General features: G+C 34.3%; 1 protein-coding gene across 1 annotated transcript in view; it reads right to left on the bottom strand.

Moving 5' to 3' along the window:
- HDX (highly divergent homeobox) overlaps positions 1–17,460 on the bottom strand; it is a 181,589-nt gene that overhangs the window by 90,293 nt on the left and 73,836 nt on the right. Inside the window, exon 4 of the mRNA XM_067722881.1 lies at positions 16,102–16,155. Coding sequence (XP_067578982.1) covers positions 16,102–16,155 — 54 coding nt within the window. The remainder of the gene's footprint in view (positions 1–16,101; positions 16,156–17,460) is intronic.

Below are 17,460 nucleotides of genomic sequence, written 5' to 3'. Positions count from 1 at the left end.
CTATTTGCTCCAATATGACTTTGGGAGAAATCAAAGTAACTAATTTTATCAATCACCTTAGAATGAACTATTTGCTACTTGCATACAGAAAATGTTAGACTCTGGTCAAGTTTTCTAGTAAATTTGACTCTGAAACATCAAGTGATTGTAATCTAAATAAGCAAATTAAGAAACACTGATAGATAAAATAAGGGTTAAATAGAATGTCCTTTGTACTTTATGTAACACTAAAAAAAGGGTGGAGGACATGGACGAAGGTTGTCAAAAGGTACAAACTTCCAGATATAAGATAAATAAGTATTGGAAAGTAATGTACAACCTGATGACTATAGTTAACACTGCTATATAGTATATTTGAAAGTTGTTAAGAGAGTAGATCCTAAGAGTTGTCATCACAAGAAAAAAAAAATTTTTTTTTGTATCTATATAAGATGATGGATATTGACTAAACTTACTGTGGTAATCATTTCACAATATATATGTCAAATCATGCTGCACACTTCAAACTTATAACAGTGCTGTATGACAATTATATCTCAATAAAACTAAAAAGCTGAAACTTATTTTGCTGACATTGAGACATCCAATTCAAAAACAAAACTGAAAAATAAACAAAAATAAAACTAAATAATCCAGAAGAATATATTGCAGAATTATCATTTGGGAGCTATAGCACCACCAGAAGAAAATCCAGGTCCCTACTCCATATTAACAAACAACAAAGAGGAATCAGTGCCCGAAAGAGATTTCAAGTTCTGAGTAAGACCAAAATCAGATTTAGTACGGACCTTAGTTTTTACTAATTTGGATATATTGCAACAGACTTGACACCAAGTACAGAAATTTGAGTTATCTAATAGCTCAACAGTAAACCACAAAGTATAGGCTTAGTAACCAACTTCTTAAGTAACAATTTTTGGGTATATACAGCCAGATAATGTATGTCTTTCAACAGACATACACAATGTCTGTAAATTAAGCTCTTTAAATTTAAACTCCATTACAATTAAATAACAAACCAATATATATGTAGGTAAGTAGTTTAAAATGTTTATCATGTAAACATGATATATTAAAGTCTCAAAGAAGTTTTACATGACACCCACTCGACAGAAGATGGATGTGTTTTACCAGTTTCACACAATACTGTCAGAAAAAAAAAGAGTACACATTAATTTAGAATAGGGAAAAGACAGAAAGGAAAAGACGCTGTGATACTTTAAAGTATCTCTGGGGACTTCCCTGGTGGTGCAGTGGTTAAGAATCCGCCTGCCAATGCTGGGGGCTCGGGTTCGAGCCCTGGTCCTGGAAGATCCCACGTGCTATGGAGCAACTAAGCCCATGTGCCACAACTACTGAGCCTGTGCTCTAGATCCCGTGAGCCACAACTACTGAACTCTCGTGGGCAGCAGCGAAGACTCACACAGCCATAAATAAATACATAAGTAAAAAGAGTTTTATAAAAAACTTAAAGTATCTCTGAATAAATCAGACTGATAATCTTATTTTTAAAAATTCATAATTCTTATTTTTTGGCTAACCCTTTATAAAGAGAGCCTATCTTAATTAACTGGCAAGTAACTGTTCTGACCATCTAATTCCTGAACAAAAAAAAAGGATTAATCTAGTTGTTTCTTAGACCATAAAAAATATCTGAATTATAAAGATACTTTTTAAAATACACACTTTGTGTTGTTAAAAATATACATAGCTCCTGTGATTCCTATTACATACAATTCATACTATTTTCCCAATACCATAGCTGTGTCACAACTATAGTATATTTAAGCAATGGTATGAGTCAACAAATTTAGAAACAATCAGCACAGTTTTTGAAAAATCATCAAATTGATTATTGTCCAGTAACTGACTGATCAATCTTAAGTCAAAATAGCAGATCTAAGGTCCTCAGATAGAGAATACTGTAATGTAATACATTACCCATTCATTTCAACATGCTTACAGGTAAAGGCTCAGAACTTTGCTAAGTATTATAAGTGATAGAAGAGAGGCTTGCTGGGAAGACTGGATAAACAGAAATTGAAGGCTAAGTGGAATTGAAGACTGAAATGTGTGGTACAAACAATAAGTGCTATGGAATTTCAGACGAAAGAGAGCTAGTAGGTGGTCACTGGGGAGGATTGTGAGTTGAGGCTTGAGGCATGAGTAACAGTTGACTAGAGAGAGATAATAGAGGAAGTGAGAAAGTGAAAGTGTAGGTGAGGATACCAGAGAATACAAAAGATTTTCTCAAGTGACAAAAGGAGACAACAACCTCCACTGAAAAATGTATTTAAACAGGCAAGGTGGAACAAGAAAATAGCGAGCTCTAATGCTAGAATAAGTTTTATTAGATTCCAGAGGCAATGAGGAGACACAGTAGCTGCATCAACAGAAGAAGGACATGAAAGAAATTATATAAATGCTAAACAGGGTTATAGAAACCAAACTGGGGTAACATATTTCAAATATCACAAGGGAAAGGAATATAACTATGAATTCCAAATCAAAGCAAAGACTGGTATATAATTATTAAATAATGGACAAATAATTCATATATAAGTAATACACTATATTTTTTAAACCGTTACATTTCATAATAGTTAACTCTAAAGAAATTCCACAATAGTGTTGCTGAGACTGCAAAAGCAAAATACCTTTTGAGTAATGGAACAGTTAAGTATAAACATGCACACACACTGCAGCAAATATTCTTTCACTGTAATGAGGACTATTTACTACTGCGGTCTGTCCTTCCCACCCCTAAACCCTTGCAATTATCCCTACTCTGCTTCCTTTTTTCTACATAGTACTTAAAACCTTCTGAAATACAATTTATTTGCTTATTTTATTTGTTTACCGTGTATGTCCCCTGACTACAAAGTGAGCTCCACAAAGGCAAGGATCTTTGCCTGTATGGTTCCTAATATATGTCAAATGCTTACATCAATTTGGAACAGAGTAGGAACTTCAAATAAAAATATCTGTTAAATGAATAATTGAATGAATGGATGAATATGGGAATTTTATTAAAATTAATTATAATCTATTGCATTCTCAGTTTAAAGAAGCAAGATATAAAGAGTTGTTTAAAAATAGGTGAAAAGGAGAAAGCAGGAGGTACCATGTAAATATTTATATGTTTAACTACCTTTATCTTCCAATTTTCTTGAATAATTACTTTGATTTGAGTGAGAAGTTGAAAGATGAGGTGTGTGAAGTAGAAAGAATAAGGAGAATTAACTATAACTTGACAGGAGATCTTTTCCTTCATTGAAAGGGCATATCACTTATTTTCACAATATAGAAGGGTAATTAAATAGGCAGAGAATGAAGCGTACACTTGTTCCACTGGGTTTTGTGTTGTAAAAAAAAATCCATCTTTGCATACATATTATATGAAAATTTTAATGGAATAATAATCATTGAATTGAGATTTTACTTGTATTGATTTTACATAAATATGAAGGGAAAAATTTAGTTAAAAAATTTTGTTTATAGGCAATATTCTAAAAAGAAAAAGAGCTACAAAACAAGAATTATAAGATTTTATATCAAACTCCATCTATCAATGATCTATTCTTTTTAGAAAAACTTAATTCCCATCCGAAATTTAGATGACCAAGGTCATTCACCTTTTAAAAATATAAATATTCATGAGTCCAATTTATTTTCCTTAAAGTTCTAAATATTTTACATGAGAAAAATTTCAACCTCTGATAGACCAGACAAGTATCTTCTTTTTTGACATAGTTTTCACATTTTAAATATGTGTCTACGTACAAGTTAGTAACTTTAAAAAGGTCCACCTAAACAGATATGGAAAAAAGAAGAAATGCTTCTTAAGAGTAACATTATCTGAATTAAAAATGTCTTTCCACTATATTTTTATTTGTATTCCATGGTTAGTTGTTGCACATGTACTATGACTTCTTCAGAGACTCAGTCTGATGACTGCAGTGGCAGATTGATTTGTGATATTGTCCTATTGCTTTCTTATTTTGGAGCTATGGATTGAGGGTCTGACAGGCTTTATATTTTTACAAAAGTATTAGAGAATGCTATTAATCTATTTGGAAAATATATTTTTTCTTCTCTTGGTGCCAACTTAGTTTGAAGCATAAACTATAATCCTTTTTAATAAGCTGGACTCTAATCCCAGAACCATAGTTAGTAAACCTAAAAAATACATTCAACTACAACATACACCATTATTGAGCACTTTCAAATTTATTTCATTTAAACCCCAAAATAACCATCAGTGGTACATATTATTATCTAGATTTTTGCAGATTTGGGAATTGATGTCTAGAGCGGTTAAATAATTTGCTTAAGGTTACACAAGTAGTAAGTTGTGGGACATGGTTTTAAATCTAAAAAGCCTACAGTATTAACCACAGACCACATGCATACATGAATCCATGAATCCCATGTTCAAGTGACCTTTGTAAATTTAATATTTAAATGACCCCTGCCTAGGTGACTAACTTTTAAAAAATTTCAGATTCTATCTGGTCAGCAGTGTAGGTCCAGCATATGACATATGGCTTATTGCAACAAATATAACTCATACAAAAATAATTATTAAGCTACAGACTGTGGCCAAGATAAACAAGGTTCATATTCTCATGGAGTTTAAAATCTGGTGGTGGAAAAAAAACCACAAGCAAACAAATAAATGTGCTACTTTGGGTTAATGTTTTGTGCGAGAAGAAAATTAAATAGAGTAGTAGGATAAAGAGCAACTTGGGCTAGAGAGGAGTTTTTAGATAGAGTGATAAAGGAAAACCTCTCCCAAAAGAGGTGACATTTGAGCTGTGCCTTGAATAGTGAGACACATATACTACATACATAAATACATATCTATATAAAATATCTATATACAGTTATATCTCTAGACATAGGTGTTTTTAAAAAGTTCACAGAACTTCACTTTTACATGTTCAAGATATGAGACAATTACACCAAAATTAATAACAAAGTAGGCTAAACAAATGGCCACTAAATAATACTCTCTTGCTACTATCATGCATTCATGAGCATTTTACAAGTTTAGTTTAGTGTTTAGATTTATGGTTTTAACTCAGAAGGTTTCCTTCCTATTTATCAAATTAAACTATTGATTTACAAATTTATTTCATTTGAAACTAAGTAAGAAAAAAACACTCAAATTAAAAAAATTTAGAGGCATGTAAAGGGTCATTTCTCAACAGTGTTTCTATCATTATTTTTTACAATTATTTTTATTTTATTGTTGTAAGGACACTTAAGATGAGATCTAAATGTAGCTTTGTAATATATTTTGAAAAGTGGAAGTGTAAGGCTTTCAACTCTGTCTCCTTTAACACTGATTTGGTTGAGTCCTTTGTGATTCCACTGCACTTCACTTTATTGCACTTTGTGGATACTGTGTTTTTGTTTTTTTTTTTACAAATAGACGGTTTGTAGAAACCCTGCTTCGAGCAAATCTATTGGTGCCATTTTACCAACAGCATTTGCCCATTTCAAGTCTGTGTCACATTTCGGTAATTCTCGCAATATTTTAAACTCCTTCATTATTATTATATTTCTTATAGTGTGATCAGTAATCCTTATTGTTACTATTGCGAAAAGATTACAACTCACTGAAGGCTCAGCTGATGGTTAGCTATTTTTAGCAATAAAGTGCTTTTAATTAAGGTATGTCCATTTTTTTTAGACATAATGCTAGTGCACACTTAATAGACTACAGCATAGCATAGACATAACTTTTATATGCACTGGGAAACCAAAAAAATTGTGTGACTCACTTTATTGCAATATTTGCTTTATTGTGGTAATCTGGAACTGAACCCAAAATATTTCTGAGGCATGCCTGTACATCTTTTACCTCCTTAGTTAAGTTTACTCCTAAGTATTTTATTATTTTTGATGCTATTGCAAATGGGATTATTTCCCCAATTTCTTTTTCAGATAGTTCATTGTTAGTGTATAGAAACACAGCAGATTTTTGTATCCTGCAACCTTACTGAATTCAGTCATTAGTCTTAACGGGGTCTTTTGTAGAGTTATTTATGGCTTTCTGTGTATAAGATCATGTCATCTGCAAAGGGAGATCATTTTACTTTTTCCTTTCCAATTTGGATGCCTTTTATTTCATCTTGCCTAATTGCTCTGGCTAGGACTTCCAGTACTATGTTGAATAGAAGTGGTGAGAGTGAGCATCCTTGACTTGTTCTTGATCTTAGAGGAAAGCTTTCCATTTTTCCCCATTGAGTGTGGTGTTAGTTTTTGGCTCTTCATATATGAGCTTCATATATGAGCTATATCATTGAGGTCTTATCCTTTTATTCCTAGTTTTCTGAGGGTTTTTATCATGAAATGGTGTTGAATTTTATCAAATGTTTTTTCTGCATCTATTGAGATGATCATGTGAGTATCCTATGTTATTTTAATATATTGCATTACAGTAATTGATTTTCACATGTTGAAACATCCTTGCATCCCTGGGATACATCCAACTTGGTCATGATGTATGATCTTTTTAACATGCTGTTGAATTCAGTTTTCTAGTATATGTTCAAGGATTTTTGCATCTACATTCATCAGGAATATTGGTTTGTAGTTTTCTTATAGTGTTTTTTTAAGTTTTTAAAATTTAATTAATAAATTAATTTATTTATTTTTGGCCACATTGGGTCTTCCTTGCTGCATGTGGGCTTTCTCTAGTTGCAGCGAGTGGGGGCTACTCTTCGTTGTGGTGCACGGGCTTCTCATTGTGATGCTTTCTCTTGTTCCACAGCACGGACTCTAGGCACAAAGGCTTCAGTAGTTGTGGCATGTGGGCTTCAGTAGTTGTGGCATGCGGTCTCACTAGTTGTGGCATGCAGCCTCACTAGTTGTGGCTTGCAGGCTCTAGAGTGCAGGCTCAGTAGTTGTGGTGCATGGGTTTAGTTGCTCCACAACATGTGTGATCTTCCCAGACCAGGGCTTGAACCTGTGTCCCCTGCATTGGCAGGTGGATTCCTAACCACTGTGCCACCAGGGAAGTCCCTCTTATAGTGTTTCTGGCTTTGGTATCATGGTAATGCTAGCCCCTATAAATGAGTTTGGGTGTGTTATCTCCTTTGTTTCTGTAGCTCCCAGAGGTTTAGTATATGCTGTGTCTCATCAGGACTCTGAGACAAGTGAGATAGAAACCAGTTCTTCAGATAGCACCTGTAAAAATTAGGATATTGGATGGTTGGTGCATGTCTTTCCCTACTCAGGAAGAAGCCGTGAGCTGAGGGTTTCCTCCCAATCATATGGTTCTGTGCCAGGGGTGGGGATTATGATGAGAAGGTATCTCCAATTTTCTTACCAGTTTAACTTGGCTAGTTTCATACTTGCCCTGAGTGCAGGAGCCTCTAACTTTTGTCTTGATTTCTCACAAAAGGAACTGAACTGTGTATTGCTGTTGAATTGGGATGTCACGTGGGGAAGGAGAATCTTGCTGACACCATTCCCATTATTACTTTTTATTTATTTACTTTTTTTTGCGGTATGCGGGCCTCTCACTGTTGTGGCCTCTCCCGTTGCGGAGCACAGGCTCCGGACGCGCAGACTCAGCGGCCATGGCTCACGGGCCCAGCCGCTCCGTGGCATGTGGGATCTTCCCAGACCAGGGCTCGAACCCGTGTCCCCTGCATCAGCAGGTGGACTCTCAACCACTGCGCCACCAGGGAAGCTCCCATTATTTTTTTAAAGAGAGTAAAACTAGAGTTTCAAAGGTTTAGTTTAATATTATTTTATGTGACTCGTATTGCTCTTTTTTTCTGAGAGGAACACATTGTATTTTTGGTGGTTTTAAATTGTATTACATGTTTAAAACATGGTGTTCTCATGCTTTCACTGGATTTCTTAGAAATCCTGAAATTACGTTATTAGCAGAATTGAAAATATATTGCAATTAACCTAAGTGAGTAGATCACTAAGTACCAATCTGTATTTTTAAGTTATCCTTTCTGCTGAAAGTTACAATATGAGAATATATTTTAAGAAAATCTCAGTGTGTAGATAGAAGTGACAGAAAATTAGAGAGGATTTAATTGAAATTGTAAATAAATCATGTAGCTTCATCGACCTGTAGCCTTTTGGGAAAAAAGTCATTTAAAAAGTTTGGTGGAGGGCTTCCCTGGTGGCGCAGTGGTTGGGAGTCCGCCTGCCGATACGGGGGACGCGGGTTCGTGCCCCAGTCCGGGAGGATCCCACATGCTGCAGAGCGGCTGGGCCCATGAACCATGGCCGCTGAGCCTGCGCGTCTGGAGCCTGTGCTCCACAGTGGGAGAGACCACGGCAGGGAGAGGCCCACGTACCGCAAAAAAACCCAAAAACCACAAACCAAAAACAAACAAACAAAAAAGTTTGGTGGAATTAATTTTCACAATATGGCTCAGTTATTGCTAGACAATGGAGTCTGATCAGTGTACCACCAACCACTAGAACCAGGACAGTGTTTCCCAACCTTGGCTCATCATAAGACCCACTGGGCCATTTATTAAGAATACTATTTCCAGGTTTTCCTCTAGAGCTTCTGATTCAGTATATCTTGGGTAGTATCCAGACATTTATTTTTAACAGGTCACCGTTACCCCCAATGTACAAACTCCAATGATTCTTATGATCAGGCAAGGTTGGGAAACACATACTGACTGGACGGATCTTCACGTTACTGACTTTTCTCCAGGCTTGCCCTTCATTCCAGGGGCTGAAGAGAATAGAGTTGCCATTAGAATCCACTTGCAATGACTTACTTAAAAGGTTATACTTCCATATCCTTCCAAAACTGACTGAAACAGATAATTAACTACATTCATCCTTTCACTTTCCTTTTAGTCAGACCCTGTTGCAGGAAGGTTGAGACTCCAACTAAATCTAAAAAGAAAAAGGCGTTCTTACTCAAAAACAAAACAAAATGAAAAACAAAAAGCTGAGGACTTCTGCTGAAAACAAACAGTATCTTTTCCCCTTTCCTGATGCTACTATGAGGCAAAATACTAAAGGTAGTGGAACTACAAGCCATAAAAGACTTGAGTTCTAATCCAAATTCAATCATTTACTAGATATACAATCTTTTCAAGTAACTTAACCATCTTGAATTTAGCTTTTTCATCTATAAAGTTTCAATAGAAACGCCTACCCTATCTACCTCTCTACATTTTTGCAAGGATTAGAATGAGATAATCTAAGTAAAATGCCTTTGAAGTATAAAATACTATACATATGCTAATATGATTTTTACTATTGAAGAGCCACAACCTAATATGAGTAGTATTAACATACATAAATAGTTTGTTATAATAAGAACAACCAGAACCATTTGTAGTTTTCAAAAGTCAAAAAGACACTAACCAGATTTTTAAAATTCTATAGTAATTCCCTAATTTATATAGACTTACTTTGATTCCACAAGTGGCAGCATACACTCATACAGTCTGATTATACAGAAAACAAGCAAATGAAAATTCCTAATTTCTTCTGTATTGGTAATTACACTACATTTTCTCAGTTCCAAATGCGCTCTTCTATACAATGTTTTTCATGGACTCTGCAAAGTATATTTCTGCTTACCAAATGTCTTTGAATGAGATTCTGACAATAGAGAGCAGTAGAAGGAGACTGGAAGGCTGAGGAAGAGAAGATGGTCCTTCCTGTTTTGCTTCCTATTCCTATCAGTATCACCCAAGGGACAACCCTTCGTCCTGACATTGGTTGTTGGTAATAGCCGCAGCTGGTTCCTGCTTTTCTACACTACCAGAATCAACCTCATTGTGCCCCCAGAGGTACCAGCATTAGCTGGCAGTGTACAAAACTCAGAAATGAGTCCCATCTCAGCAAACCTCTCCTCTAATTTTGTAGTTTCTGAAAATACAAACTTATCTTTGTTTTCCTAGCCCAAGGGGTGATAGTTACTTTCCTGAATTTAACACTCTTGAAGCTTCACAGTTTCCTTTTTGCTTTTTAAAATCCTCTAAAATCTGTCTAAATAATTTATCATATTAAATTTTTCTGGCGAGTTTTCTGTTTTCCTGCTTGGACCCTTACTGATACTAACCATCAATTTAACAATCAGTTTCACAAAGATGACTTTTCAGGATGGTGTGCATGGACAGTAACTGTAATAGGAATAGAATGTTAAACACAGTGTGTATAATGATGTCAAGATATATACTAGTGAGATAGAAAAAAAAAAAAAAGCAGCCACCGTCATCCAAAATTAAACGGATGTTCAGAGCTAGACCACAATATTATTACATGCTGGCCTGGCACTCACAGTCAGGCTATTTTGTTCTCTTGTTGAACACATTGTTTAATTTCACAGACTACAATCTAAAACAAGATTATTCAGAGACTATGATAAGATGAAACAAAACAAGGCTTCTTCATAATTTTGCCTCAACAGACAAAACCAAGTTTGCAATGCCACACGCAAAATACCCTATCACAGAATTGCTCCCACTTTCTCACAGCATCCAATCTAGAGCAAATCCTCACTTCCTTATACCCTCCCTTAAATCACCCAACCAAAGCCCAAATCCTCCAGTAAGTTATTTCTAACATCTTCTTACTTTGATGTGTCATGGTTCTCCATGGTATGTGTTTTCCTTTGCTGCAACAAGTAATAAACACAACTTATTTAACTACTGGTTTATTCTTAGTGGGTTTGACTGAGGGACACTGACACTGGTAAAATTTTCCTTGGAAGTGGGTGAGAGAATTTTCAGAGGCAATAGTTATATTCCATTGTGTATATAAAGTGTGCTTCCAGAAGAGGCTAGAAAGTGACCAACATGGGCGTTTCTCACAATGGCATTTTATATCTGATTATGTAATTATTTCATGAATACCTCTCTTCTTATTAAATCTAGGTCATTAGCTCCATGAGAGCAGGGAAAACATCTGTTTTTTCTCACCATTGTATCCCTAAGATCAAGCACAATGTCTGGCACACTGTGAACCTGTGTAGTACAATAGAAATATAATATTAGACACATATGTAGGCTTATATTTTCCAGTAGCAACATTAAAAAAATGAAAAACTGATGGTAAAATTAATTTTAATAATATACTTTAACTCAATGTATTCAAAATTTTATTTAAACATGTAATTAGTATAAAAATTGAGAATTTTACATATTATTTCTACTGTACAAAATCTTTGAAATCATGTGTATTTTACATTTATAGTACATGTCAGTTTGAATGTTAAATTTTCATCATACAAACTTGATCTATATGTAAATTTCATAAGATTTACAGTTGAAAAAGAAGATTCAAATACCTAAGTTTTCTAATAACTGAATTGGTTTTTTTTAAGCTTTATTGAGGTATAATTAACGAAAACTAAATTACACATATTTAAATTGTACAATTTGATGTTTTGATATGTGTATATGCTCAAGAAACAATCTTGGACGAACATACCCATCATCCTTAAAAGTTTCCTAATGCCCCCTTTCAATCAATTTGCCATACCGTTTGCCCTCTTACCTTACCATGCAACCACTGATCTGCTTCCTGTTTGCATTTTCAATAATTTTATATAGATGGAAGCATACAGTATGTACCCTTTTTACATCTGGTTTCTTTCATTCAGGCTGATTATTTTGAGATTCGTTCATGTTGATGTGTGCCTCAATAGTTCATGTTTTTAATTGTTGAGTACTATTTCCCTATATGAACAAAAACAATTTGTTTATCCATTCACCTATTAATGAACATTGTTTGTTTCTAATTTTAGGCTATTATAAATAAAGCTGCTATAAACATTCATGTACAAATCTTTGTATGGATATGTGCTATCACTCCTCTTGGGTAAATACTTATCAGAATAGCTGGATCATAGGGTAGGTGTATGTTTAGCTTTTTAAGAAACTGCCAAACTGTTTTCCAGAGTGATTGTACCATTTCACATTCCCACCATCAACGTTTGATTGTTCCTTTATCTCCATATCTTTGCCAATATTTGTTATTGTCAGCTTTATAGTATTATATTTTCGATTCCTTCATATCCTTACCAAAACTTGGTATGATTAAAAAATTTTAGCTATTATAATGAGTGGTCATATTGTGGTTTAAATTTACATTTATCTTGTGACTAATGTTGTTGAGCAGCTTTACATGCTCTTATTGGCTATCTCCATATCTGCTTTGGTGTAGTGTCTGTCAAATATTTTGCCCACTTTTTTATTGGGTTGTGTTCCCTTATTACTATTATTATTATTATTTAACATCTTTATTGGAGTATAATTGCTTTACAATGGTGTGTTAGTTTCTGCTTTATAACAAAGTGAATCAGTTATACATATACATATGTTCACATATCTCTTCCCTCTTGCATCTCCCTCCCTCCCACCCTCCCTATCTCACCCCTCCAGGTGGTTGAAAAGCACCGAGCTACTCTCCCTGTGCTATGCAGTTGCTTCCAACTAGCTATCTATTTTATGTTTGGTAGTGTATATATGTCCATGCCACTCTCTCACTGTGTCACAGCTTAACTTTCCCCCTCTCCATATCCTCAAGTCCATTCTCTAGTAAGTCTGTGTCTTTATTCCCATCTTACCGCTAGGTTCACTGGCATTTTTCACAAAAGTAGAACAAAAATTTTCACAATTTGTATGGAAACACAAAAGACCCCAAATAGTCAAAGCAATCTTGAGAACGAAAAATGGAGCTGAAGGAATTAGGCCCCCTGACTTCAGACTATACTACAAAGATACAGTAATCAAGACAGTATGGTACTGGCACAAGAACAGAAAGATAGATCAATGGAACACGATAGAAAGCCCAGAGCTAAACCCACCAACATATGGTCACCTTATCTTTGATAAAGGAAGCAGGAATGTACAGTGGAGAAAGGACAGCCTCTTCAGTAAGTGATGCTGAGAAAACTGGACAGGTACATGTAAAAGTATGAGATTAGAACACTCCCTAACACAATACACAAAAAGAAGCTCAAAATGGATTAAAGACCTAAATGTAAGGCCAGAAACTATAAAACCCTTAGAGGAAAACGTAGGCAGAACACTCTATGACATAAATAACAGCAAGATCCTTTTTGACCCACCTCCTAGAGAAATGGAAATAAAAACAAAAATAAACAAATGGGACCTCATGAAACTTCAAAGCTTTGGCACAGCAAAGGAGACCATAAACAAGGCCAAAAGACAACCCTCAGAGTGGGAGAAAATATTTGAAAATGAAGCAACTGACAAAAGATTAATCTCCAAGATTTACAAGCAGCTCATGCAGCTCAATAACAAAAAAAACAAACAACCCAATCCAAAAATAGGCAGAAGACCTAAATAGACATTTCTCCAAAGAAGATAGATATACAGATTGCCAAGAAACACATGAAAGAATGCTCAACATCATTAATCATTAGAGAAATGCAAATCAAAACTTCGATGAGATATCATCTCACACCAGTCAGAATGGCCATCTTCAAAAAATCTAGAAACTATAAATGCTGGAGAGGGTGTGGAGAAAAGGGATTACTCTTGCACTGCTGGTGGGAATGTGAATTGGTACAGCCACTATGGAGATCAGTATGGAGGTTCCTAAAAAACTACAAATGGAACTACCATATGACCCAGCAATCCCACAACTGTGCATATACCTTGAGAAAACCATAAGTCAAAAAGAGTCATGTACCAAAATGTTTATTGCAGCTCTATTTACAATAGCCTGGAGATGGAAGCAACCTAAGTGTCCATCATTGGATGAATGGATAAAGAAGATGTGGCCCATATATACAATGGAGTATTACTCAGTCATAAAAAGAAACGAAATTGAGTTATTTGTAGTGAGGTGGATGGACCTAGAGTCTGTCATACAGAGTGAAGTAAGTCAGAAAGAGAAAGACAATTACCGTATGCTAACACATATATGTAATCTAAGAAAAAAAATGTCATGTTCCCTTATTATTGAATTTTGAGAATTCTTTCTGTATCCTGGACACAGGTTCTTTATCAGCTGTACCATTTGTAATTATTTTCTCCCTATCTGTGGTTTGTCTTTCATTCTCTTAATGCTATCTGTTTATAAAAACAACTTTACTACAGTATTATGTTTACATAATATAAACAGTTTTTCAACTGTAAATCATGAAATTTACATAGAGATCAAGTTTGTATGATGAAAAGTTAACATCAAACTGACATGGACGATAAATGGAAAAATACACATGATTTCAAAGATTTTGTGCAGTAAAAATATGTAAAAATCTCAAATTTTATACTAATTACATGCTTAAATAAAATTTTGAATATGTTGAGTTAAAGTATAGAGTTCAATGATTTTTAGTAACTTCACTTAGTGGTGAAAACATCATCATTTATCAGTTTTAGAACATTGTAATCTCTGTAATATATCTCTCATGTCTATTTCCAGATATTCCATATTCCTAATCCCCAACCTCAGGCAACTACTGATCTATTTCCTGTCTCTATGAATTTGTATTTGTCTTTGGACATTTCATATAAATAGAATCATATAATATGTGGTCTCTTGTGTCTAGCTTCTGTCACAGTGCATAATCTTTTTGAGGTTCATCTATGATGCATCATGTGTCACTAGTTAATTCCTTTTTATTACTGAATTTTATTACATTGTATGGATATACTGTACTTTGTCTATCCATTTACAAGTTGATGGACTTTTATGTTGTTTCCAATTTTGGACTATTATTAAGGCTGTTACATCAACTGCTGAACACATGCATTCAATCCCACATGTAGAAGTGTTTTTGTTTCTCTTTGGCAGATACTGATGTGTGGAATTGCTGGGTTGTATGGTAGTTTATGCTTGACATTTTCAGAAACTACAAAACTGTTTTCCAAAGTGGCTGTATCATTTTACATTCCCACCATCAATGTATGATTGTCCCTTTATCTTCATATCTTTGCCAATATTTGTTATTGTAGAGAGTGTGAAATACCTTATTTTGGTTTTAATAGGCATTTCCTGAATGACGTATGATTTTGAGCATCTGCTCATGTATTTATTAAAATTTTATGTATCTGCTTTGTTGAAATATCTGTTCATATCTTTTGTCCATTTTATGATCAGATTGTTTGTCTCTGTAAGAGTTTTTTGTATATTCTGGATACAAGTCTTTTAATGGATAAGTGATTTGTAAGTATTTCCTTCTAGGCTGTTGCTTGTCTTTTCATTTTCTTCATGGTGTCTTTTGAAGTGCTAAAGTTTTGAATTTTGTTGAGATCCAATTTATCCATTTTTAAATTCTATGCACTATACTTTGTTGAACAGACTATCTTTCTCCTCCGCAATGAATTGTCATAACATCTTTGTATAAAATCAATTGACTATAAATATAACAACTTATTTCTGCACTCTCAATTCAGTTCCATTGTTCCAAAGCTATCTACCATACAATAACTTGAGCTATCTTTCTAAAAGTCTGCTCATGTCTTTTTATTTTTTTACTTTTGAGATCCTTTAATAGTTTCCCTTCTAAGGAAAAGTTACATCAAAATCTCCTGCATGTTAAAATGCAGATTAATGGGTCCTATACAGACCAACTGAATGAGCTTCTTTGAGCAAACTCAAAAAAAAGTTTTCAAAAAACATTTTAATGAAATTCTGTTATATTAATATTTTAAGAATCATAAGAGTTGTAGCAGAAAGCCAGAAAATAGTATTGTTAAAATATTAGTTACTCATCACTTCTAAACACTGAAATACACACAAATAATAAATAGTGATGTAAATTATTTAACTTTGAGATGTTTATATCAATCATGATTCAATTCTATGATCAAATTAACTGGGCTTATTACATGTAGAAAAATTATGGTATTTTATGAAATACCTTTAAAAATTTTTTTAAACTACAAAAATCTGCTCAAAGATTATACAATGTGCTGGTTACTGCATTTTATTTAAGGTTATCTTTTTAGTGTATATAAATATTATAATCTCAAAATATGTCCTTCGAGGTTAATTAACTTATTGAAGTGCAGTTTTGCCAACTTTACAAATATCATAACAACTTTCTCAATGGCATTCTTACTAACGAGACGGGGGAAACCCATTTGCTGCTTTAAATGAAAGATTACTTACTGCTCTTTTTCTAGAACACCCTGTAATCCAAGGCACAGTAAGGTTTCCTGAAATCTGTGGAAACAACAAATGGAATCTCAGTAAGGTATGCATTGACACTATTGGAATGCTGATCAACACCAAAGAATTCATACAAGATGTCAAGATAGGTCTGCATTCAGAGCATATCTCCCATGTGGACAATGCTGTTACCTTATTGAAAGCAAGAGATTTAAAAGGCTTTCCTTTGTGGGAAAATTCAAGAAGTAGTGCAGTTGCTCTGAAAATTCAAGAAAATTTTGAAGACATTTTTCGGGCCTGGAAGTACCCGGTTTGGAAGGTTTGGAAATCTATGGACAATAAAATTATTATAATAAAAATGCAGTGTTCTGTGGAATAAATGTTACAATAATTAAATAATTAACTATAGTCATCATACTGTATATTAGCTCTCTAGGTTTATTCATCTTACATAACTGCAAGTCCCTTTTTACATAGAAACTACTAAGGTGAATAGCTAGTAACACCTTATTACATCAGCATTGCTGCTCAAGGAGATAGATGCTACTCTCATAGGATTCTGGGGAGTGTTTAAAGAGATCAAGGTGCTTCTGTGAGCTATGGCTCAGGTTAGTCTGGACTTAACCATACCTTTTCCTGGGACACACAAGAATTGGGGAGTACTCCATACTCTCACTTTGCCCTCTCCTCCCCTTCCAAACATGTGCTTCCTGAGAGACCGACAAGTCAAATCAGCCTTGCTAAGTGGTAGTGGTGGTGGGAATGTGGTATTCAATCAAACGTTTATTGGTTTTGATAAATTATATTCAGTGATGGCCAATTAATTTGTATTATGCTTACTGATAAGAAGTGATGATCAAACAGTCAAAGTAAATAGTAGAGTAATATCCTCAATTATTCAAATTTCAGGTAAAAGAATACTGTCCCTGGCCACCAGACCTTCCATTTTACTTTGAGTTCAAAATGCATCAGTATGGTAGGGACAGGCTAAAAATGATATAAACTCCAAATAATAGTTGTAAGGAAAATTTTTACTAAAGTTAAAATCCCATTATGGTAAAATGACAATTAACTAGAATCCTTGAGGGTCATGAGAAGGTTTGAATAATTGATTTTTTTAAATGGTGAACAAGAGTGAAGAGAAAATTTCTACAGAAAAATTCTTTAAAAAGTATACTTCTTGTCCTCCCACTAATACTTGGTATATGATACAATGTTTGCAAAGTAAATTGACTGCTAGTCTCAATGAAGGAGGTAAATCTGCTAAAATAATCACATAATATACTCTTGAAAGAATAGAGATATCCAATTATTTTGGAATATTTGTGCACATACTTCCATCTATTAGTGAGGATATTT

Source organism: Pseudorca crassidens, chromosome X, assembly GCF_039906515.1.
Source record: "Pseudorca crassidens isolate mPseCra1 chromosome X, mPseCra1.hap1, whole genome shotgun sequence".
Lineage (NCBI taxonomy): Eukaryota > Metazoa > Chordata > Mammalia > Artiodactyla > Delphinidae > Pseudorca > Pseudorca crassidens.
This window is presented reverse-complemented; position numbering and strand designations above follow the sequence as displayed.